The sequence below is a fragment of the Leuresthes tenuis genome, unplaced genomic scaffold (assembly GCF_036924035.1).
Source record: "Leuresthes tenuis unplaced genomic scaffold, fLeuTen1.0.hap1 SCAF_15, whole genome shotgun sequence".
NCBI classification, from domain to species: domain Eukaryota; kingdom Metazoa; phylum Chordata; class Actinopteri; order Atheriniformes; family Atherinopsidae; genus Leuresthes; species Leuresthes tenuis.
The window spans coordinates 20,423,424-20,448,549 of record NW_027325369.1 but is presented as its reverse complement, the minus strand read 5'-3'; the positions used below and the strand labels follow the sequence as shown (position 1 = coordinate 20,448,549).

The following is a 25,126-nucleotide window of genomic DNA, read 5'->3' as shown; positions in this document are numbered from 1 at the left end:
AAAAAACATGGTCTGAGTAAGTTTGTTGCATGACCTCAGCAAACTTTTAATAAACACTTTACAAGCTGATATTGTTCTTGCACTCAATGTAATTGACACATTACAACCACTGTGTGCATGCATCCGTGCTACTGTTGTACATTCTGAGTCGATTAAGTGAGCTGAAAAATAATTCAGACTCATTGCCTTGACACAATGCTGAGAGCCAGAGAGTAAATACTCAGCCAACACTCTGACACTGACAAGCTCACTGCAGTCAACCTAAGTGGTTTATCAGAAATGACCTTGTAATGTAACTAGATGTCAGATGTAATGGCAGGCTACTTAAAGTCAAAAGATGACTAAATGAACAATTACGTTTCAAACAAAGACATTCGGCAAGTGACTAACAGTGAATGACATATCGAGACCAGGAGCTATTGCCAACCAGGCACAAACCCGTGGAATGAATGAGTCATGGTTGGGAAAACAAAGGACAGCAAACGTGAGAACAGGTGGAAGTACTGCATTGAAAAAAGAAGAGATGTGTCAAATGTATTCACATGATACACATTATTTCAAGCAGGGTAAAAAAAAACAGATCGAGATTCAAGGCAAGATCTGGTGAGCTGACAATGACCTGGACAAAAAGAAAGAGCTGACTAAAAAAAAAACTAAAAAAAATGATCTGTCCAGTCAGCTGACCTTCAGTGCACAGATTTGAAAGAGCTTACACTCACAGCAAAATGCAAAAGGTCAGGAGCAATGAGGATAAATACATACACACTACTTTATCAGTGTTTATCAGTTGTTACTTTGTTACAATAGTCCCATTAATCTAAATCTTAAACCCAACCCCAAAAAATAAAACTAATCAACACTCTTTATTCTTATCCAGTCAGGGAAGCTTATATTGAAATGAAACAGAGCCATATCAGATGACTCAGCTTTTGTACTGTCTTCACTTGCCTTGCTGCCTTCATGGCAAATATAGACAATAAGAAACACTAAACTATGGCACATGGTTTATAAACAAGTGAACATGTGTCATAAAGTAAAATAGCCTTGAAAAACAGGAGCAATAGCAGCATTTCTGAAGGGAACGATTCGGTGCAACATTGTTCTTATGTACCTTTATTAAGGCAAGGTCAGTAAACAAATACAAACTGTATCTGTGGTTAAACTATATGTACATATCACATTTAAAAAAATGCACTCTTCTTACATCTTACATCGGAACTGACACTGAATTCCAAGTCCTACTTGATATTTTCATCATAAGAACAAGAGAACCGCAAAATTTCATAAATACATGCAGTATAAGTCTGTACAGATGTTTTTCTCTGATATACTTGATTAGAGCACTAACTGAGAGGCGATTTGATCTGATCCTCTAAGGTGATTGTCTGCAGAAAACACGGTGAAATGCACCCAGATCAGAGTGCTGTATGGCAACCCTCTTTTTTTTTTGTCTGACTTAAATAAACAGAGCAACTTTGAAGTGGTGTTTCTGCTCCAGCGTTATCTTAAATGTAAAAGTAATGCTCTGCAGCTTCTCCACTTTCTGCCATTTCACTCAGCTGTTTGTTTATGGACTCCTGCAGCGATCCCAGAGAGAGTTCTAACTCTGGGCTCATCTCTGGGCTCGGAGAGCCTGGTGGGATCTCCAGAAGAACATCAGACGGCTCCGCATCAACTAGCTGCTCACCATCGCTGAGGCTCAGAAGACTCAGTCTGTGTGCGCCTTCTGTCTCAGCAGTGGCTGTTTCCTTAGCAACAGTTTCCAAGGAAACCTCCTCAGCAGGTGTGTCCTGCACCGCCACGATGTCCTCTGCTTTGGAGGCCTGTCTCTCGATTTCCTGAACTAGTTCCTCGTTTTGTTCCTTCCACCGACGGTACTTTGAAGCTGTCAGATCAGAGTCGTCAAGGATCTTGTTGATCTGCAGCAGCTCCGCTTCTTTGGCCTGCCAAGCAAAGCAACTTCAATTACTGAGCTGCTGAGCTCAAGTGAATCTGTCGGACTATAAAAAAAACACCTTTTGTAAAAGAAAACAAAAAAAACTCCCAAAAAAACTGCACACACGAAAACAGAACTGAACCGTTCCTGAACTTTGCCTCAAAGAGCTTCGTGAAACGAGGAAAATTTTGTCGAAAACAAAGACATGGAGAAATTCAACTGACTCAAAAGCCAGTCTATGAATTGCTAAAGTCAGCAATGTTGTCAGCTGAAATTAGCTCACCTGAGTCAATATTTCATCACATGCTTTGCCCTAAGACAGGGAAAGGTAACCCGAGGCATGTGTTAGACTCAGCCAAACAAAGTGGGTAAGACCCCCCCCCCCACCTCACCTTCAGAGTACTTTGCAGGGCTCGAAGCGTGTGCGCCTTCTCATTGATTATGGGGTTCTTGTTGCGTCGAATAAAGGATTTCCTGAAGTGGTCATGCGTGAACGGCTGCTCGTGACCTATCAGAGAAACTCCTCCTTCTTTTAAGTTGTTTAACATCATGCCCATCTCATCCACCGGGCCGCCTTCTCGCAAGGAATAAAAAAACAGAGAGAGACAGAGAGAGAGAGAGAGCAAATAAAATTAGAGGCACATGATTGAAAGAGATTGGACTCTATATTAACAGGGAAGTGGGCCTTTGATGAAATGATGGAAACATTAACCGGAAGGCTACAATCTTCGCCGATTAAAGAAATTATTCACATTTATCAACATAGAAAAAAAAACAGAAGAGAAATTGAGACATGGGTTGAAAGACACGTCATATGAGCCATACTTGTTCCTTTGCTGCCCTCTGTTGAAGAACTTGATAGTGGCACCTTGTTCGTTTTCCCCTTTGGTCGAGGCAGAGTGTTGGACAGCACTTTCTGAGATACAGAGAAAAAAAAGCCTATAATATCACTGGTCATCTGAATTACACACCGTGTGTGTTAGGTATCGACATATATGAGAGTCTTTAACTGCTCTGACCTTGTTTCTCCTGCGTGGAGAAGGAGATGCTTCACTCTCTGACTCGGTCTCACTGTAACATTCTGTGAAAACATGAACAAAGGTGTTGAATTAATGATTTTACCTTAAAAGATGTCATCATTTTTCATCATTTTCAACAGGCTGACAGGTAACCATAGCAACATATATACTCCATTCTCTGATGACAGAAACTCATCTGGTGAAATGATTATAAACATAATTATGAGACAACAATTTTCACAAAACAGAGGACGATCATTTTTTTTTTCCCATGGGTGTTGACACCACAACCTCAGCATGAATAAAAACTAAAATCATAGAAAATGTGAGCACAAAAGAGCAGGAACAAAAAAAACGGATGAAAGAATCTGAATTTCAAGTACATGATAGTCAGAGAGTCCAAATCCCAGGCGTAAGAAAACTCTCTCCTCACCTTCTTCACTATCTGGACCTTTGAGGAACTTCTTGTGCTTTTGTATGGCTGAAATCAGGCAGTTAATCCACCTCGAGAGAAGAAAATATGACAAACTGTGTCAACAGTTAACTATCAACATATATAAGATCAGCTCCAGAAATGTCTAAATTTGGGAAACTGCATAATTTTATTTCAAAAGAAGAGATCAACATATCCCAAAGCATTAAAAGATTATTGAGAAAACTAAACTCCAGAGGGCAGTGCAGACATTCATAATGAATGACAGCATTATACTGGATCTGGGGTATCAAAACCAAGCCAGATCATTATGTAGACATCAGTCTATCGTTACACATTATCAAGTTTAGATTAGGTAACTCAAGATCTATTTTTCCAGCTTACTTGCTCATGTCGGTGACATTATCAGCAGCAAAAAAGAAGTTCTGAAATTTCCGGTGGCACATTTGGAAAACACTGGTGGAGAGAGAATAAAGTTGGGGAGGAGAGGGTCAGCAAATGAGTCATGAAGACATTAAAACCCAAATCAAGCATACACACACAAGGACACAATAACATTCTCCCCTATATTACCGTGTTTGATTAGAAACTGCTGCCTTACAATATTATATCAGCTATCAAAGTAAAAACAACTGCATTCACTTCTCACACCAGTACTATATCTTTACAAATACTTGCAAACTACAAAATCCCTGATTTTCCTAAACGAGATGTTGGAAGATCCATCACTGAATCATAATTCATTCTTACTATTTTCTCTTGTGCTCTCCAGCACTCTCTATGCTGTAGCTACTTATGTTGAGCAGACCCTCCGCCTTTTCATCCTGAAGAAAAACAGACACAACATAAGACATGAACATCAGACACTCAGACTGAACGAGGTAGATACAGCTGAAGCAGTAAAACATTCAAACAACAGCATTTTTTAAGTCCATATTCCTTGCTCACCTGTTGGCTTGTGTACCAGTAAAGATTAGGCCCCTTGAGGACAAACCAGAAGCGCTGCCATTTCTGTGCGATGAAGACACTGCTCTCCTTTCGCTTCTTCCAGAGCCACCCATCGCAGTCGGGATGAGACAATTCACGACAGGACACGCGGCGCCGGCTCAGAACCGTCGTCATTCCTGAAAAAAAAAAAAAAAACGTATACAAAGAGGAAAGAGGAGCACTATGAATGAACTCAACTGTTGAGCAGTTAATAGTTTGGTCATGAGACCAATATATTGCACTAACACAGCAGCATCCACCAGAACCTGGAAACTCCACTGGAAATTGAAAATTATAAGTTCAAAAGTTCAAAACTGCAGGACCTGTAGAGATTTGGATCGGCCTTGACTTTGGTCGTTTGATGACTGACTTTCATTTTATCATTTTATTCTAGGAGTCAGTCTGCTGGCAGAAGTCTGTGCAGGGGAGTTTGTGTAGCACATGATGGCCCAAACACTTATAAGCATCCATTAGTAATTAGTATGAATGCATTTTTGTAAAACCCATTTATCAATGAACATAACAACATACATTAATATAGTGTGTTAACACAGTTTGTCACAATGCAATATGCTTTGTAATTTGTACATGATCAGATTTTAGTTCAGTTAATGCAATTAATTATTTCAAGATCTGAAAAACCGTACCTTTCGTACAGCTCTTCTTGGTTTCCTTATTCGGCTGTAAAGATAAACAGACAGAGATCATTTAGTGTTGCAAAAGCAGTTATATTCAAATACGATTGATTTCACACTGAAACATCTGATTGTAAATGCTGTTCTTTTCCTCTCACCGTGTGCCCGACCATTTCAGGGCAGGAACTGACGCTCGCTCTTTCCTGGTGGATTCTGTAAGGTGAGGGTGATCGGTCTCCCCTGAAGTTTGGGGAGAGCCTCGCACTTTCCGAACTGTGACGCTCCACTTAGAAACACACACGAAGGTGAAGACCATAAATAAACCTGCAGCTGTGAGCAGCACCATGTGTCCATTTTACATTTAGATAAAAATGATCTACAATATAACATATCGTTACGACATTTGTATGTCAGTGACCTACATTAATGACTTATTTATACAACCACCACTTTATCTGGGTTAGAAATGTCTTCAGTGTGCATCATCCTCAAATATCAGATTTTAAATAAGGGAAACATTTTATTAAAGAAGAGGAGAGGCAAACATCCTGAAGCTAAAGTGTGTATTTACAATACACCCACTTGTGTCAACCAAAGCCTGTAGCGATTACAGAAAGATCTCGGGTCTATTTCAGTTTGTCTTATTGAAGCAAATGTAATTATAGTGTTTCACTTCCAGCTAAAGAAGAATTCTATTCTTCATATTAATTGACATTCATAACATTTAACATGCTTTTCTGATTATTGTATTTTGAGGACCGGGAAGCTCATGTTTCTTTTGCTTTGGCAGAATGTTTATGGTCTCCCATTCATACAGATTTCCACCCTGCCATGCCAGGGCCTGCCAAACATTTATCAAATGCGTGGCTGCTTTGAAATGATGAGACTGTACAGAAGAGCTCCACCGAGACACATCACTCAGTGCTAAATTTCACTGCTCTTTTTTGGTTGTGGGTTAATCTGATGGTGTTTTAATAGCGCCCCCAGAAAACAGAAAATGAACGGACTCGGATGTCTCGGACTAATCTGCATTCGTGAAATTCTCTGGTGACAGCAGGCTACGTAGATGCCGCTCCTGAACAAAACCTACCTGTCTTTGCAAAGCCAATAATGTTCTAGCCTGCTCTCAGAACTAAAAAAAGGCTACTAAAATTGGCCTCCACTCACTGGAGACTTCAAAGAAAAGTTCCTTACCTGAGGCCGACAGAGGTGACAGCCTCTCCTGTTTGTTTCGGTATGAGGTTGGATCCAGACTCCCCTCCAGCTCCCTGTCAAAGAACAGCTCAGATTCCTCCTGTCCCATAGGCTCCTGCTGTACCTCTGGCCCCCGAACAGCTTTTCTGTTGCAAAGTACAAAAGAAATATTAACCTGAGAAACTCACCGTTGTGTTGCAGGGCGCCTCTGCAAGGCAACACCTGGGATTTGTAATCTAAATTCTTTCCAACTGACAGAGAAATTAAAATAATATTTAACAAAAGGGATCCCTGTTTCCAATCACATTACGATGATGGCTTCCCTAAAAAAAAAAATCTTTAAAGTAACAGGTGTCATTTAATACTGATATGTAGTGACACCTGTGACCACAAAGTTTAACAGAGACCATTAAATACTTAAAAACTACAGTTGGGTCTCCTAAAAAGATATGATTTGATATGCCTGTTTCATAAACATTCCCTTTTTTCTGAGGCTGGATCTGTAGTGTATCAGAACATGACAGAATTATTTACAACCATGATGCACCATCTTCGAACACTCCCTCCATTTGTCTGCCTGCTCTCCATCAACACCCTTTGCGTCTCTTCTCCTCCTCACTCTTTCACCATCTTCTCCTTTTCTTAATCTTTCCCAAACTCCCTCGGCTATATAGCTGTTTCTCCATTTATTCCTTTCTTCTCGCTTCCAGTCAGCTGTGGCTGGTGGGTGTGCACAGTGGAATTCATGGCATTTGCCCTGTGACGTCATTGTAAACCTATCGGGATCGGACATATTAAAAAGGTCAGGAAAGTTTGCGGGAGGTTCTGTTCTACTGAGTTAATCCTTCACATTTCAGTGAACCACATTTATGTCACTACTTTGTCTGCATGCCGACACAGAATCACGCTAAATAACAGACTTCCACAGCAATTTACTTTTTTTAGAGGTATTTAGGAGATTAAAAGGCCTAAGTTTCAAAATGAAAACAAAATGTGTTTGAGCATTCTGTGCTTTAGTGACATCATAGTTTACTTTCCATGAATCATCTGACAATTCCACATGTAATACTTTATAGAGTTTTATTTGAGATAAAACAAATTGTTTCATGGGTTTATGCTATGCTAGTTCACGATGCAATTCAACAGCAATCCCACTGTCGGATCTTTTTGAAGTCCTCTTATTCAAGGGGTATTACAAACATGGGGGAGTTCTTTTAATTTTGAATTAAAATAATCAAGTTTTGATCAAATAATTTGGCTTAAAAATGTTGGCTATTCATCTGAATCAAATACCTCAGGTTCTAATAAGGACTGACTAACAGGGGGAATGTGAATTACTATGCTCACCTAAAAGACAGGGACCTGACGGAAGCTGCGACCCTATCAAATATGGAGTTCCTTGGATTCTCTTCCTCGTCCTTCTCTTCTTCCTCCTCTGATCTTTCTTCTCTCTCCTCGTCCTCCTTGTAAGAACAAATGAAAGAAAACTCAAACATGTGAGAATGCTCTTAGAGGTTGTTTCTGTGTGTGTGTGTTTGTGTGTATGTTTGTGTATTTTTGGTTTAGCACAGAGGTAAGGAAGCGGATGTCATGTGGGCTGTGATGGCAGCCCTCTCTTCAGGTCTCCATCTGCACACTGCGGCTTAGCAGACAAGACAGCAACACATTGCCATAAACACACACAAAGTCTGTGAATCTAAAAATCAGGGCATCCTCTGAGGGCAATATGGAGACGATACACGCAGCTGATTCACATCCTCTGAAGTGTTCTCTCACCACAAGCCGCCAGCTAGATCTGAGATTAACATGGTACTGGTCACAAGGGGGTGTGAAATGCACAGTGCGTATCTGTGAGCTTGTCTCAGATGCAGCACGTATTTCAGTTTGTAGTTCAAACAACAGTCGGCTCAGTGACAACTTGCAAGAGTTTATGAAAACCGATCCCAAGTTATGTTCAATGGGAAAGAACGGCTCAGGTTCCCTTGACATAAACAAGCAAACAGCTCGGTTACTGAGGAGGATTTGATGCTGGACTTTCATCTCAGGATGTAATTACTCTAAGCTGTTTTCGCTAACTCTGAGGCAAAGTATGAACAACACAGCAAAAAGAAATATTGAGCCACGAGTTATGTGGCTTGTATAGAAAAAATAAACACTTTCTATTCAAAGAGTTAAATATACTAAAACTTTACAATAATAATTAGTTTGTGAAGTAACTGTGTGCATGGAGGTGGACTTTAATTATATCTGACCTGTGTGAAAGAGAGCTGGACGGAGTCTTTGCGTCGTACTGATCCAGGAATCTTCTTCAAGACCAGGGTCACTCCTCTGGGATTCTCCTGCAGCTTCCTGATAAGGTTTTTTCTGCTCCAGCCCACCTGATGCAGTGACACAGAACTTTTCAGTATGAAGGTTATTGCTCCAGGGACAGACTGTCAACAGAATTCAAGCTTGTAAACACTGCATCACTCACCACTATCTGGTCATTGACTTGAACCACTTCATCTCCAGCCAAGATCCTCAAATAAGATTCAGTGGAAGGCTGCATTAGAAGAGACAAACAATACTTAACCAAAAATAGCACATAACAACCCTTACTATATAACCTAGCAGATAGGTGATAGGATTGGCATCCTCTATCCATGTAAGTGACATGCTATATGTATGTTTTTATAACTATATTTGTGAGTGTGCAGGATTGTAGTGTATAAAAGAAACCCATGATTGCATTAATATTGTGCAGACTTTATTTTCTCAGATGACAACAGAGATATTTCTGTCCAGCACTTAGAAGTCATTGCATTGATAAGCTTGCTTTTGTTATCTTTTGGCAGCTAGGTGAGAATGTTGTCATTCTAGATAATCCAGTGAACCAGATGTGCACCATTTCTTTCTTTGCAAATTAAGGATTCTTCTCACATTCGTGTAGTTTGTATGTGCCTGTGGACACTGATTTCATCTCTCATTAGTCAGCCACAGTTATGTTGGTGCAGTAGCAGGGGAGGCTCGGGTACCCTGCTGTTGACATCATGGAAAAATAACATCTTCATCTTTGTGTCCCATGGGAGAGCTACTGACTTGCACTGACTTTATAAGCCCTACACTCCTCCGTCTTTCACTGCTCTCTGTATATTTCACAAGCCGCCTGATTAAAGTGGTCTTTGGCTTTCTCAGAGAAGCTGCTCCACCTAAAAAAACATACATACAAGATTTCCCAGTTCCACAGAGTCAGCAACAACAGGTACTCTTTAATGAATAATGAGTATGAATGAATCTGAGTATCACATCAAGTCCCCAATTCATAGGTCACAGTTCAAGTAATTAAACACTTAGAAGTCTCACAGCTTTTGGCATGGAGCTCCTGTGAAAAGAGCTCAAGACAAGCAGTCCAAGTCATGCTGCTCCACAGAGGATATCTTAAGAGCACTGAAATGGCACTGATGGTTAACTCTGTTTGTTGGCTGAATCAGCAGTGAAAGAAGGAAAGCAAATTTGAGATTCTGACCTCAGCAGCTGTTCCGGTCACGTAGTGGTTACTGGAACTGGTGGACGTTATCTCAATCCCCTGGAAAAAAGGGAAAATGAAAGATGTTGTATACATTTCAGAATGATAAAAGTGCTTGTGCACATCACTGAGTCAAAATTGCACAACATGATAATCTTATTAATGCTATCTGTTCTGTAATAAAAATCAGCTTGCCAAGGCTGTCATAATGAGCATAGAAAGAGACACCTAAATAACCCTTTCTTCCAGAAAGCTGAACCTAACAGCTTCATGATCATTCGTAATCATTGTGATTGTGATCCTTTATGTACAGTATGGAAAATAAATCAATATACATTGCAGATGGTTTACGCAAACTACATTTGTCTAGTGATGCGAAAGCTGGAATATAATTACTATGATAAGGAATGACGATATTCAAAAACACAGCAGTTATAATGGAAAAAGCCCTTCCATTAAGAGAAAATATAACGATTAACAAATGCTGTAATCACTAAAAATATTCTATGTACAATAAGCAACTTATTAAGCGCATAGGGGGTTTAAGTAAAGTGTTGCCATAGTATAAATCTTCTGAAGGGGTTTTGGCCCTGCAACAAACCTCATATTACAGTATTTTTTTCATCAACTATATCAAATATGACACTGCATGTAGACATTCTAGAAATTTCTATGCAACGATCCACATCTGAATCGTCACAAATGTATCTAGTGTATAATTTTGAGTCAAAGTCTTTTGATTAAAGTAAAACAAATTTAAGAGAAAGCAAAACCTTTTAAGTTTGGATTAAGTTCGCAATCTCCAAATGACTAAATCCTCATTTTTCTTGCCTCTCACGTCTGTTTCTCTGTCTGTAGTTTCCTTTACTCTCAATCTGTAAGAGTGCAGATCTCATTATTGGTGATGGGCTTTAATCAATTACCTACTGTCAGTCGAGGATAATCACGATTAGTCGCCTCTTGTTCAGTACATTTGTAAAAATTATCCTGTTCTACTGTAGGAAATGTGTGAAAAATTACCCTGACAGACAGTTCAGTTTAAATACACTTCCCACACACAACGGCAGCCACACACAGCTATTCATCAAAAGACAAAACAAAGCATATATGCCTGCCATAAGAGGACATATACTGCACATATCTATGCTGAAAAGATAACACAGCTGATATGATGAGGAGGACAAATTAAGAAAGGAAGCCAAACTGCTAACATGAGAGATCTTTAGGTAATGGGCTGATTACCACAAAGAGGAAGGATACCGGGAAAAAGCTTTGAAGAAAATGGCTCTTTAGATATGAATATGAAAGGGAAGCTAGATTATGTTGATAACAAACAAAGACTGGAGCTGTAATTATAGAACTGAATGTGCTCACTTCAAAGCAAGAAGAGGAGGAATAGAATAAAAAAGCATTGTTTGTGAACAACTAAACATAAGGCAAGGTTTTAGAGAGAGTAATAGTACTGGATACACAGAGAACCTTGAGTTAGAGGAAAGATGCGCAGAATGGAACCAAATTCTGATGAGCACACCTGTGCAGTGAAGAAGGGAGAAAAGAAACACTGAAAATGACTGAAATTGTGACAGAACAGAAGACACCGACAATGAGACTTGAACTGAAACAAATAAGTGCTTCAGTGATAAAATAAAGGAAAAAATGACAGTGAAAGTGACACGATAAGATGCAGAGATGAGAAAGGTGAAGAGAAAAGTGAAGAAGAGAAGCTAGAATTGGCTTAACAGACCTCAACTGAATGAACACTCAATCATTAAATGAAGCTTTTACATTAAATACATTAAAAAATTTTGCATGTGCATGGAGATAAAGTTGAATCTGTGCGTATTTTTTCTTTAGTTTTGTGTTGGTCTTATTAGCCCATTAAATGCTTATTAAAACAAAATGAAACCTTTTGATGGGACATATATCGACGAAACAGAATCTGCATTTCATGTTAAACTAGATGACTTTTCACAGAGATGAAAACCACATTGATAAAAGGGTTAGAGTTTAAAAACAAAAAAGGCCCTACCAGCTCATCAGCTGGTGACACAGGCACCAGGTCGACACTCTCCAGGTGAGCTGTATGGGTGAGAAGTGCTTTGGGGCTGGAGCTTAGGATCTCATCGCAAACTTCCACCAACTGCCGGCACTGCAAGATGAAAAACAACTTGATTTGCTTGGTTTGAATACCTCATTACATTCATATTAAAATTAAGCAAATTCGACCAAAATTACTCATAGAAAGTAGGCAAACATGCAAATAACCAGCAAACTCACAACAGAGATGATGTCCTTTTCCTTTTCATAGACCGTGGTATCCTGTTGGATCAGTCAAACAACATGGCATGAGCAGAAGAGTAACAAAATGACACCACATCAACCCATATGTAAATTCTATTGATTTGTGGAAATAGGACAATCTGACTCAAAGACCCGTGTCCTATTTCCTCTCTGCTACATGAGTCAGGAAGGGAAAGGCCACGGGTCTCCAGGGGCAAAAGGAGTGTTATTCCAGATATTAATCAATGTTTTTCAGGATTTTATAGCAACTTCAATAAAACGTAGACAGCACATGATTAATAGGACCTGCGATAAATCCTGAAAGGAAAGTTTCTTCATTGCATTTCACATTTGGAGTCAGGTTTCAATGCCTTTTATGACCTTTTTTTATGCTGTTTACTCTTTGACCTTAGTTCAATCAGTCCAAAGGATTTCAGAGTCATGTTCTGCAAACTGCAGGTATGAAAGGAGTTTTTTATCACCTCTTTCTTACTGGTATGATTACTTGTAAAAATAAAGTCGAAAAGAGAAAATTGAAAATATTTCATAAATGTCAATAGCTATGATTTAAACCGTATTGTTTTCTTGATTGGGGCCTCAGTTAGTAACTCAGTTAGCTTTATATACGTAAGATGGACAATACATTGCATGTAGCTGGTTAAACAGATAAGACTGCACAATATTGTCATTTGAAACAATACTTAATCAAGCTTTATGACCAATCCATGTAGAAATTCAGAACACCTAGGAAGGGTTCCGTCACTGCACATACTGCAGAACAGTGTGTATAATCCACTGCAAAATCCAAGGATCTCCACTAATCCCCACCTGCACACACACACACACACCGTATTTCTACAGTAAACTATGCTCTTCCACATATACATGCGCAGACATTCAAAGGTGTCAGTAGGCAGTTACGAGAATCAGTTCGGTGGAACTAAATATCAATCTTGTCTCTGGTTTCCGGAAAGTAAATGTTTATAATGCTCTTACAGGCTTTATTGTCATGAGCTCAGAAGAGATGAAGAGGGGGGCTTCAAATTAGGGAGGAGGAGGAGAAGAAGCTCAAAGAGAAGAGGATAGGTGCTTATACAGTCTAACAGACCAAGGGCACATAGCAATACTGCCCTTAGCTAATTTGCAATAGCTGATGATGTGATGAGTTACATAAAGCACTATAAGGAGAAGGTAATCCCTGTGAAATCTAGCAAGGGATTAGCAGTGAACACAAATGGATTGGGCTGCTTAAAGGCCATGGCACAAGTCTATAAGGCGACATGATTACTGGGTAGGTCAAATTGCCTGCTTGTGTTTGTGTTGCTTTTGTGTGTTGGTATTCCTGATATTTGTTTGAGTGTGGATGCTTAACAGAATCTGTGATATACCGATTTACTCCAAAACATACTATAAGTGGTTATGCAAAAACACCAATGGGGATGTTCAGATCTTTATCTTGATCTCTACTCAAGCACTACAGTAATCTTGTTATGGTCGCACTGGTTGTGTGCTACACTGACAAAGGCAAAGTTAGCTGAGTAGGTAGCCACACCTGACTCCCAGCATAATGACACTTGAAGAGTAAAGAAATCAACTAACCTGGTTTGGAAAAAAACATAATACATGTAATATGCAGCTTCTGGGTGTCACATGCACACCTAAACATATCATTAGTGCAAAGCATGCTCTAAAGTGTAGCTTAAAGCTAATTTGTACCCATTTAAGAGTCTTTAATGCAGCACAATACCATACAAAAAATCCTTTATATGTTAACAGAGATGTGGGATTTTCTAAGAGTTCACTATGATCTTTAGTTCATGTCAGCATGCTAACATTTAATAATTAGCACCAAACAAAGAGTAAATTGTATTGAAACTGAGTGGATTATACTGTAATAGTAAATGCTGAGACTCAACGTTTAAAAGGCTTCATCATAAAGATAAGTATCGGTCAAAGCTAAATGTATATAAGACTTTTAACAATTTAATAATATCCTGAGTACAGTGTGAATGTCTGAACAAAACCTAGGACAATTATATAAAATACTGAATTACACATACTTTCCAATAGCTCAAGGTGTTGTAAACACAGCCATCTTAGGGTAGAATGCTGTCTAAAGACCAGAACACACGTTTCCCGGTTGGCACTCTATGATATGCAGCCTGGCACAAGGCAAGATTCACACAGATGTAATGCTTTAGTGCTCTAAGGTGGGAAGACCTCAAACCTGACGAATCAGACGCACACTTGGTTAGGTGATTTGATTGGTTGCAGCCTCCACTGCTGCCTGAAAAAGACTGACTGTGCTCAACTTTCCATCGCAAGCTACACTGGCAAAGTGATGCAACAGACCCAGCATTAAATTCAGCTACACGTGTCAAAGGGACTAGTTTAAGTAGTAGTATACAGTATATCCACACTGAATTTTAAACTAAAGTCTCAATGTGGCTAAGAATATTTTCTATGGTAATCATTTTTTGTACGATTTTGTATAAAACAATACAACTATATATTTTTTCAACTTAGTATTTAAAAACTGTCGAGCACAAAAGGGAACTTCACCTTAATCTACAATCTTTGTGGTCAGATCAGCCGCATTGCAATGCTTCCTACTGGCACTAGTAGTGGCGTTCGATGAATCATCGAACACCAGCAGACCATAACACCACAGGTGTGCTCTGCTGGTGTGTTATGGTCTTTACAAAAAAGCCAGATCTAACCGTATTGATGAGTTCAATTAAATGTGGTGTAGGGGCGTCTACCGCAGATAACTCTGTTTGATTCAGTTTCAGTTTCTGATCATTACAAAACCGATTCGGTCCGGGATGTTAGCTGCCGTCCACATTCTGTTCTTAACTTATCATTCTACAGCAAGGCTTAAAACCAACAACAGCAACTCTCATAAGTGACAGAAGAAGCTGAGGCTAAGAGTTGGTGCCACCTCCTTCTTGCCTACGTCTTATCCCTTCTGCCTTCACTTAGCAACGCCACCTTCTTTCCCGCATTGCATTCCTTTGCTTTTTGTTGTTTTCAGTCATGCTGCAATCATTCACCAGAACAATACAACCAGTTCTGCATTTCATTCAAACTCTGGTAGAACGGGAAATGACACTATCTATATGAGGTGGGCAAGAGGCGCTATGTGCAGAAACTGGTGTAATGTCAGGAAGGTGTGGCGGGAAACAGAAAGCACAAGTGAATGCTTCTCATTGCTGGTTTCAAATTCATTTCAACAGAATGAAAGCAGAACCATTGCATTTGTATGCTTACAAACACACGTGTATGGACACCTGTTCACTTTCTAAGTTACTCTTTGTGTCCAAAGAAGTTTTAGTGAAACAAAATGTTACCCACACGGTCTCTGTTACCGCAGTTGTATAAGTTCATACCTACAAAAAGTTATTTGCATATGCACAAAGGTATGACACACAAAATTCTTATGAAAGATGTGAGGCCCAATGATAAGTTCACAGTGTTTCATGTCTGTGGCAGAGACACGAGGAAGATGGTTGGGGCACAGAAGCGTTTAGTCCTCAACAGCCTCCAGCATATCGATGCTCCACTTGCAAGACTTTCTGTTCATTCTGCTTTGGAACTCTATAAATTTCAAAGAAAAATACCTCACTTGAGAACAAAAGCCACAGTTTTTAAAGGAACCCACACTTGAAGCACAGGATTTTAAAAATAGTGCGGTTTCTCTCCAGTTGAACAAATACAGAAGGAGGGGTCTACAAACTTGAAACACTCCAACTGATTCATGTCTGGTCTTTTAGAGCCACAAGAATTAATTCAAAACCAGATTCATGGTAAGCAGTATTTTACAGATGTCTGGGCAGTCACAAGCCTGTAAAACCGGTACATATACTGACATCACCTTGAATATCACTGCAACTTGATCCTCTCGGGTCAGGCTCAGGTCTAATGTAGATGTCAATAAACTGTGGACCATTTTCAAACAGGATGATCCAAAGATAGATTTGTTCGAATGAAATATCTCCTTTTCAACCACCGACGAATGACACCAGTGATCCGTAACATTGTCAAAAAGGTGAAAGGTAAGCAGCCTTCCTCAGCTGGTTTGTGCTGTGGGGTATGGTGTTCGGTTCAACCAGGTAGCTAACTTTGTAGCTAACGTTGCCTGTGAGCTGTTCACTCAATAGTTGTCTAGGAAACAAAGGTATGCTATTATGTGGGTGTAACACTCTGAAAAGGAGACAAGAAGATTGTGCACTGTCATGCATGGACACACATGCAAAAAAAGACGAAACTTAGACACAACAATAAGAAACAACCCAGAAAGGACATATATGTGTATGTTTAAACTTAAACTTAATTTTAGTTATGATTAAAGAAATGTACTTTTTCTTCTCTTTCTGATATCTGCAACTCAATATGACATGTCGCATGATACATGCAAATAGAAAACATGGTGTTCTCTTCTCCAGGACTCCTCATGTTCTGTCTACCTCTGCCTGCATGTTTACATACTTGGACATCCCCAGTTATCAGGTCAGACTTGCTATAAAAAGACTGGGAGATATAACTATACGAGTTTACTTTTACACTTGCGTCTCTACACTTGATCGAGCGACTTTCCAGTCCTCACACTGGTCTTTTCCGTGACTTTTGCACAAAACAATGCATTTTTATAGAAGTTACAGAAGTTACAGGCTTATACCACATATGGTTTATCATCCTCTTTTCACAATTTGTCTGTCTTTAAACCTGTTATGATTTACTCCTCTCTGACTTTTTAATAAGTCATCCAGTAGTAACAAAAACTCAGCGAACATGCTAATCACAGCTAAGTCAACAACAGCTACTACACAGTTGTTATTTTTCCATATTTTGCTGTTTATTACCATATATTTGCAGTAAAAAAATTAATTATATATACATAACTGCACATTTGAAACTAAGGAACCATCCTTTTTTGTTTCAGAAGCATTCAGCTCTTACAATAAATGTCAGACATTGAAATTTTTTGGAGTTACATATTCACCTTTAGGTTTTTTCATGTCAAAAGCACAAATAAAAGTTTCATTTGAAGAAATGTCCTTAACTTTTTCTTTCAGAGTCACCGTTAAACTGACATACCTTAAAGGAATGTTTCCCAATAGCTCACAGAGCTCCCCACCTTTTTCTCTCTGCCCTCACTCTCTTGGACTTTGCCTCTGTTGCTTGGCTGCTTCAAAGCAAACTGAGCCTGTGCTACTGTGAAACTCAGACAAAACTCAGACAACTTCAGTGTGGGATCCAAACAGCACCAGCTGACAACAAGCCCAGATCGCCCTCAGGGTGGGAGAAAAAACACACAAACGCTCAAACACTCACAGAGAAACTGGAAATAAGGGTCCTTTATTTTGTGTATAGGATGTGGTGCGGCTTCTATGGAAGCTCTTCCTCGGAAAGGACGCCAACCTCAATTAGCCACAAGCGAGGTTTAAGCAGATGTGACCATGCTTGTCTGTGTTGTATAGAGGAACACACGTGTTTATGTAATATAACTCAGCTGTACTGTTCACACTACGAGTAGGTATGAATCAATGTATTTGACTGCATGAACTGTGCCTGCAGGTATATATTACTATGATGACATAAAGAGAGATGAGGCCTGAACCCATATATAAGAGGATTTTCCATTTACTCTTTTCAGTTAACTATATGTGACACCTGTTCAGCTACCCAAAACTGACCTTTTAGTTCACCTGCCAAGAATTTTTAAAGCAATACATACGCCTGTCAAAACATGCAATATGCAGGTTTCAGAGATATGAAACTACAGTATCCATTTCCACTGTTTTTATCAATGGATTTAGTTACTATTTGATCATTCAATGTGTCGAAACTCTGTGGCTGAAATCTGAGAAGGAGATGATCTGTCATAGCAACTCTTTCTCATTAGAGACAATAATTCTCAGCTTTAAAGCACCGGCATGCATGCACAAAATTAAAGAAAAACAGGAAATGATAGAACAATAGTACATCAATAACATAATGCTCAACCTCTGAGCAACAAAAGCGGAAAGATTTTAACTTGCTAATCGCTCATTCAGCGCTCTGCCTCCACATATATCTGAGCCAAAAATGAATGAAAACAACAAAAGGACCAACTCTGATTCACTGCATAGGAGCAAAAACATCCTATCCCAGTGAACAAGCTACAACACCCTGAAATCCACACTTCCTTCCTTGATCTCTGTTCTTCCAGGGCCATAAGAATAAAGTCATATTTAATCTATAAATTTTACTTCTCATGTACAAGACCCAGGGACTCTGCAAACTGATGGCCCCACTTGAAGTTGCCCCCATATGACCAGTAGTTAGTTTTTAATCTGTAAGAAAATACCCTTTCGCAGAAATCAGCACTAGATGAGTTTCAGATTAGCAAGACAGAGAATACACTCGCGATGTTATTTAAGTGGCCCGAGCTATTCTAAGAACTCAAGCAAAATCCAATAGCAGCAAAAGAAGGATCACCTTGTGGAGAATTATCCAATCAAAGAGGTGAGAACGGTACCTGTTGTGCTGGGAAGGCGTCCAATGCTGGCTATACATAAACTCCTCAACAAACTTAGTCTCCTCTACTCAGATTCTCTGTGTTGCTTACTGTCTTTTCACTTCTATTTCGTTTTGATTTCTTCTAATCTAAACTTCTGTCAGGTTATTTATCTCTAATGTCACAACTGTTTCAGAGTTAATAGCTTCTCTTTGCCTGTTGTTGCTCTCTGCAGTGTGTTCACTCCCCCAGGAGACAAAAGTCATTTAATAGTGGCAGTGCAATCCTTCTCTCAGTCTCCTCCCTCTTTCTCTGCCTTCCTTTTTGCTTCCCACTCTGCCCTTTCCTCCCTCCCTCCCTCAGGCAGCACAACATATCTAGGCCTGTCCTCGGTGCTAGAGAGTACCTATGTACACTTTTCACCCACTTCACATGCTCGTTGTTATGAATATTCTCTCTCCTCCCCTGTCTTTCAAACATTACACAGCGCCGTAATGGGGTAAACACAAACAAAACCCAGCCTGCAACTTTGGCAGTCCTTTCAACCAAAGCTTCTACAAGGCACAACCGCCTCCAAATATGCCAGGAATGTAAAGATAAAAATGCATTACTCAAACTGAGCTGAGGGAAAGGGGAGGTTTATGTGCTTCAGTTTGTCTTGTTCAATTTTAGTGGCTGATTTTAAAAGAAGTGGGCATTCAAAGAACAGGTTGTAGTTCTGCTTTGGAACTTTAACGTGCATGACATTACAACTAGAGACATGGTTTACTCGTAGGTGGTTCCTCATGAGATAAAACATTTTACGCTTTTACAAACGTGTGTTAAGTGCACCAAGCTCAAACGCATTCTGTGGATTTTCTAACTCAACATTTTGCAGACAGATTCTGACATTTGACTAAAATAGAAAAACATCCCACAACGGATGGAAAGATTTGCACACGGCAGAATATAACTTGATAAATGGGAGTCACACGACAAGACGGCAGCTGATCTTTTATGCACTTAATTAAAATGAACTGGCGTACCTTGTGTACAATGTCTCCCAGCACTCTGCAGTAACTGAATATGTTCTTGGTAGCAGTGCATCCACTGAGCTGTGAAAACTGATATCTGGAAAGACACAGATTACACCTGAAATGAATGCAGATGTAGAAGGAAGGAAAAGACTTCACCACAAGGCAATTAAAGTGAACAAAGACTAATAAGAGATCTTGTAGTGGTTTCTAAAATGAAAGACAGCGAACAGGGATAAGGCAGGGAGTAATGCATATACCAAAGCATTTTTCTGAAATCCACAAGCATCAGTTTCCAAAAGTGTTTCTAAAGTAATAGCACTCTATAAAAGTAAAACCGCATATAAATCCTAGCCTACAAACCTGTTGAGCAATGAGAAAAGGCCTTTGGCAGATGTGATGAGTTCAACTACAATCTGAAGAATGCCAGCTGGCAGCTTGGTGGTGCTACGTCCATCATAGCTGTTGAGGCACCAGCGGTTCTGAATGCCCATCTGCAGGGTGTGGGCAACAGTGCGCAGATTCTCTGTCAGACCTTGTAGGCTCTCTCCTCCAATGCCATAAGTCTAGAGAGAACACACACCAAAATAAACACGTGTTTGATAAATGATATATTCCACTCACTGCTGTCACTTAACCCAAAAGAGGGGCCAAGCAGTTTAATATGCATTTTATACACTGAAGACATTACTGGTTTGATTCTGGCCCAGGTCCTGTTCTCTGATGAGCATCAATATTTCCAACTCTCCGCTGATTTATTTTCACTTCTCCACGGTGTACTTTCAAAGCCACAGAAAGTTTTAAAAACATTCCCCGTCGTGTCATTACAACATAACTAGGGAATTAAAAAAAAAAAATCAAACATGCAGACTTTCACCGACATTCACTACTGATGCCGACAAGCGAAAGGAAAAACCGCCTTTGAGCTAAATCATAGTTTACATGGAGAAATGTTTGAAGAAAACAAAACATTTTTGTTACACCACAGCTTGTCACCTTCAGCCTGAAATGCTTCATTCTAGCTCCTGTCTCTTTAAAGCATCCCTCCTAAAAGGTCAAGTCTGTTTAGATTGGTCAGCCTTGTACTATTCTTAGTTTCCCATAGTGTGATGTGGGAACTGCCGCACACAAAGTAACAGACCAAATATATGGCAAATCATAAATGGACAGTACTTATATAGTGTTTTTCCAGTGTTGTTGACAACTCAAAGTGCTTGTGGACAACAAGCCACACTGAGTCACTCTCTCTCACACACACACACTTTACCACTTCTTAGAAAATACACTAGAATGATGCTCCCCAATGTTTTTATAAAATCACAACATCATTTTCTGCTAATGCTTCGAGTGTGAACACTCCTTCCTTGGACTGCCTCCGATTTGCTAAAAAATAATATACATAACCCCAAAGTATAACTCAATATAAAACAAAGCCACAATAAAGTTGATACTCTCACAGATTGCAAATCAATTGTGCAGCAAAAGACACAGAGATCACCTGAAAGGTCCTTCAGCAGGACAGTTTCTCCTGCCTCTTTCATATGTGTCATGCCAATTTTCTGCTCAGAAGCATGGGACGTGCCTCATGAAAGCCGTTGAAGAAGCAGCATTTCATTGTCGTGGCCCACCCATTGTTGGTCAAGCACTTTAGACCGGTCAGGATTTGTTGGTTCACATCATCCAGTCGGAACAACACGCTTGTCTACAAGTGGTCATAAATCTTTTGTGACATTTTCAACACTGTAACTGTTAATTATGCAGCTGTGTACTTGGATGTGGTCTGCTCCATGTGAGCATCTGATGGGTCATTTTATGAATGAGCACAGTGTTGGAGCTTCATGGAGCATCAAGTCAGAGAAAAGAACAGCAGACACATGCACCCACATACATAGGGCTGTAGGGAAAAGCTTCCACTACACGTTAACTCACAAAGATTTAGGAGTTAAAATCTTAATGTTATTCAATCTGTATTACAATCATTTCAACAACTCAAAAACAAGCAGTTTAAGCAGTCTTAGCCTGAAGTTTACAGGCTGTTACGCCACCAGAGATTGGGCTTTGCCTGGTACTGTCCAGCTAAATCAGCCCTTACACTGAAACAAAGACCATTCTGGAAACACACTAATGCCCCCACACACAAACGCTAGCTAAATCCCTAAAATCCCCTCTCAACATTGGTTAGACAGTTAATTTAATTATGCAGCAGCAAAGGGTGGGAGAGAGAATCAAAGGGAGGGCAGATGTGTTTCCTTATTTGACTAAATAACATTCCCAGACATTTGCATGGAAAGCATTAGGGGCAGAAATTTGTATACTAAATCTACTTTGGTTGCAGCTGAAGCATGAAAAGTCCTTTGAGGTTTGCTTTCAAATCCCTTTTTTTTTTCAACTGTGCAGTGGAAACAAAGTGGAAAGAACGGAGATTCGCTGTGACTTGGTAAAGGCTCTTAGTATTTAACTGAGGCAGGACTTGTATGGCAGCAAAAACACTGATACTGTGTATTTTGGCTGGATTTTTGACAGGCTGTCCAGCAGCTGCTGGTCCCACTGTTCAAACAAGAGCAGGGTCTAAAACCATGACAGCAATGAAAAAATAGATGCTGTAGTATAAAAAAAAAACAAACACAGCACCTAAGCAAGACGTGAGGATGACTGCTCAATTAATGTCTCACTCTTCACACATTACTTCCTCAGCAAATTCAATTAAAATCATTGAAAACACAGGGTGCTGTGGGCATGCATTGTAAGCACACACATACGACCGTGGATCCTCACTCACCAGAGAACAGAGCTTCTCTACAGCCTCCAAAATGAGCTCCTGGTGTCCAATTTTATGGACTCCCCACTTTTCCAAGTCCAGGGAAGTCAACTGGAGGAGCTCCAGACCCGATAAATGCCAATCTGAGACCGGGTACTGATTAATGGGGGCATCCAGACCTAGCCACAACAAGACACAAAAGCACACACATATAAAGCTTCAACCACTCGCTGGGTACAATTATAAAATAGCCCCACACAGTCAAAAAGTCACATGCATGTACAGGCATGAAAAACATCTTCTGCTCAGCTGCATGTTGAGCAGTTAGGTTTAAAACGTATGTGTTCTGTACTTACAAGATGAATATTATATTTAAATGTGCACGTTAAGACTCAAGCTTCAAATGTGTTACTGAGTGTTACTTTAAACCAAGGACAGTTATAACACTATTTACATAAACAAAATAAGGAATGCTGCTCTATAAGAATATGTTCATGTTGCATAAATTTAACAGTATGTATATATTTTTAAAAAAGATTGACATTGACATGTGCTTGAAGTAAAAACAGCATTTAAAATGAGATCTTACATTAACGTTTAGAGCATTTGTAATTCTGATATAAATTATCTTTGACAGTGTAGCCTATGTGGAACTAATTTCAACAAATTGAATGAATCAAACACTCGTAAAATAAGTCAAATCGGAATCTGAACCTTGGAATTGTAGCTGTACATGTACAAGATTTCTTATTAGGTAGCTTAAAATCCAGGTACTGGATTGAAGCAAACCTATGAACTAAAGTATTTCCCTAAATGTTTATTATTGGGCGGATACGCTGATAGTAACATTATAACACTGTAATGTCATATCTTAAAGTAAAAACTTAATTTGTCCCTTTTGACAAAACAATGCATAATTGAGTCTGCTAGGTGAACCCAAACTGAAGTGAAGCAGAAAGCCATGCTCACAGAATCACGGGTTTCAACTTCAGCTGTTGTTGACACTGATCAGAACTATTCTCTTGCGGCTTCTCTCTCAGCAAAGGCCACTTCCTCATTCCACCTCCACCTTTCACTTCCAATAGGATTTGCGTAGAGCTTCTATTTTTGACCTAACCTTCCGAGCTAAAGTACCTGTGAGGGGATAAAACCGTGGGTGGGAGGAAAAAAAAAAAAACTAACTCGGAACCACGTTCCTCACCTTGGAGCCACTCGGTGACTCTCATCTCGCTCCACGACGTTATAGGCTCCATGTTCGGAGTCCTGTTGCAGTCGCTCGTTCAGTTCCCAGCGGTCCTGGCCGACTTCTACCTCTCAGTGCTGCTAGAAGAAAAAAAAGTTGATCCTGATTTGGAGTCGGACGATGACGAATGGCACTCCTTCTTGCAGGTACAGGTAGAGTCCCCCTGCTGTCAGCCAATAGTACAGAACTGTCAGGCTAGCAAGGACCCCTCCCTCCTTTAACGCCCACCCCTTCCTTACCTGAAGGAACCGTGTCCTTGTAAATTGCTGCAGCTTTAAGGCTTCATAACTTCCCTCATATCTCCTGTCATGCTCGATACGCGCAATCCGCGTGATAAGCGCGCAGGGCTTAAACGCACCGCAGCATGTAGACGAAGACGACTGGTGGACGCAGTAGCAACAACACCTGTACAAAATAATAGCCCTATAATAAAGCTGCGTACTACCAGAAGGATTTTGATTCAGTCTTGTGGTTATCTCTGCCTTACTTTCCTTCCTGTGTTCCGCCGTTTTCATGCATTATGCAATCAGTACCCTTAAGTTATCAGGACTGTGTAGCTTTCTAACTCACCCTGCAGCTGGTGCCAGGATTGCTCTCCAAGGATGTTTCTATAAATTACGCCGCATTTATTCTTTTAACTCTGCTGGCTCTCGTGCTCCAAGAGAAAAAAAAACATTGCCCTAATATTATCAACTTTTGCCCGGTATTTTTCATAGTATGAGAGTATTGCTGTTTGCTGAATTATTTGCAGTATCAATAGTTATCAGAGCAGAATGTATCATGATGAATTGTGTCATGGATGAGTTATCTGCACAGTTTTTGACGAACATGAAAACACAATGATTCTTTTAATGCCTTGGCTTTGCACTCGTCCTTCATAACAGAGGCCCATTTAATGGGTGGTTATCTATGTATTTGTTTATTTATTCCCCCATTGATAGGGCTTTCAACAAGGAGGTAGTCAGTCAGTTACTGGGTTGGGTGTCCTAAAAGGTTAATTACACTTACATCATATATTTCAATATTATACTTGAGGTTTGAAGAAAGTCAAAACAGTGAACTCAATCTAAATGCTGTTTCAGAATAACTGTGTTCTCCATTCATGCTCAAGACTTCAGGTCTGGCACCCTGTAGTGTTAGAAGCGCTTTGAGCGCTATACAAGTACAAGTCCATTTACCATAAGTCCATTTGTGAATGAATCTCTTGTGAACATCTCATATAAGTTTCGCAACGTTTTTTGGCTGCTGTTGAACGTTTCCCAACAGTAAAGGGCAGCACCTGATCAAAACGCTATATTCATCAAAGAGCTGCTCTCTGATATTTGGCACCCCCTGCTGTTTATCCCTTTTGAGCGAAGAGAAAGAAAGAGTGATGGTGGGGGCGAAGCCAGATTCATATGTCAGCAGGCAAAACAACATGAATTTCATGTTAGAATTCCTCTATGTGGTCGTGCAACTAACCATTTTAAATAGCAGTCAGATTATGGTTAAAATAAAACTAAAGACCAAACATTAAACTGAAAAGCTGCAGCCTGCTTGCTGTGAAGCTCCTTGACTGCATCTATAGATTGGAGTTGTCTAAATGTCATTATCAAGGCTGACTGAATTACTATTGATCCTCAGT

At 39.8% G+C, this 25,126-nt stretch overlaps 1 protein-coding gene across 3 annotated transcripts; it reads right to left on the bottom strand.

The window, feature by feature from the left end:
• Positions 1-21: 21 nt before the first annotated feature.
• cnksr1 (connector enhancer of kinase suppressor of Ras 1) lies at positions 22-23,932 on the bottom strand. Of its 3 annotated transcripts, XM_072364970.1 has the most exons (22): positions 23,742-23,932; positions 23,461-23,579; positions 22,281-22,438; positions 19,865-20,067; positions 19,514-19,598; positions 11,987-12,028; positions 11,739-11,858; positions 9,710-9,769; positions 8,678-8,746; positions 8,457-8,582; positions 7,552-7,667; positions 6,205-6,350; positions 5,169-5,296; positions 5,023-5,056; positions 4,337-4,512; positions 4,139-4,212; positions 3,773-3,844; positions 3,389-3,459; positions 2,928-3,017; positions 2,762-2,848; positions 2,329-2,510; positions 22-1,943 (listed from the first exon to the last, which is right to left on the bottom strand). In XM_072364970.1, the coding sequence occupies exons 2-22, from the start codon at positions 23,510-23,512 to the stop codon at positions 1,506-1,508; spliced, it is 2,529 nt and encodes an 842-aa protein (XP_072221071.1). In that variant the 5' UTR covers positions 23,513-23,579; positions 23,742-23,932; the 3' UTR covers positions 22-1,505. The 3 variants fall into 3 exon arrangements, with proteins under 3 accessions (XP_072221071.1, XP_072221073.1, XP_072221072.1); XM_072364972.1 differs by lacking the exon at positions 23,742-23,932 and having other exon boundaries at positions 2,762-2,852; positions 2,956-3,017; positions 23,461-23,670; XM_072364971.1 differs by lacking the exon at positions 23,742-23,932 and having other exon boundaries at positions 7,552-7,664; positions 23,461-23,670.
• Between the last annotated feature and the right edge of the window lie 1,194 nt (positions 23,933-25,126).

Coding starts and splice junctions, on each gene's coding strand:
- cnksr1 (XM_072364970.1), bottom strand. CDS start 23,512: ATGGAGCCTATAACGTCGTGGAGCGAGATGAGAGTCACCGAGTGGCTC. Junction 20,068..22,280: donor TAGAGAAGCTCTGTTCTCTG/GTGAGTGAGGAT, acceptor TGTTCTCTCTAG/ACTTATGGCATTGGAGGAGA. Junction 1,944..2,328: donor CCCTGCAAAGTACTCTGAAG/GTGAGGTGGGGG, acceptor TTTGCTTGGCAG/GCCAAAGAAGCGGAGCTGCT.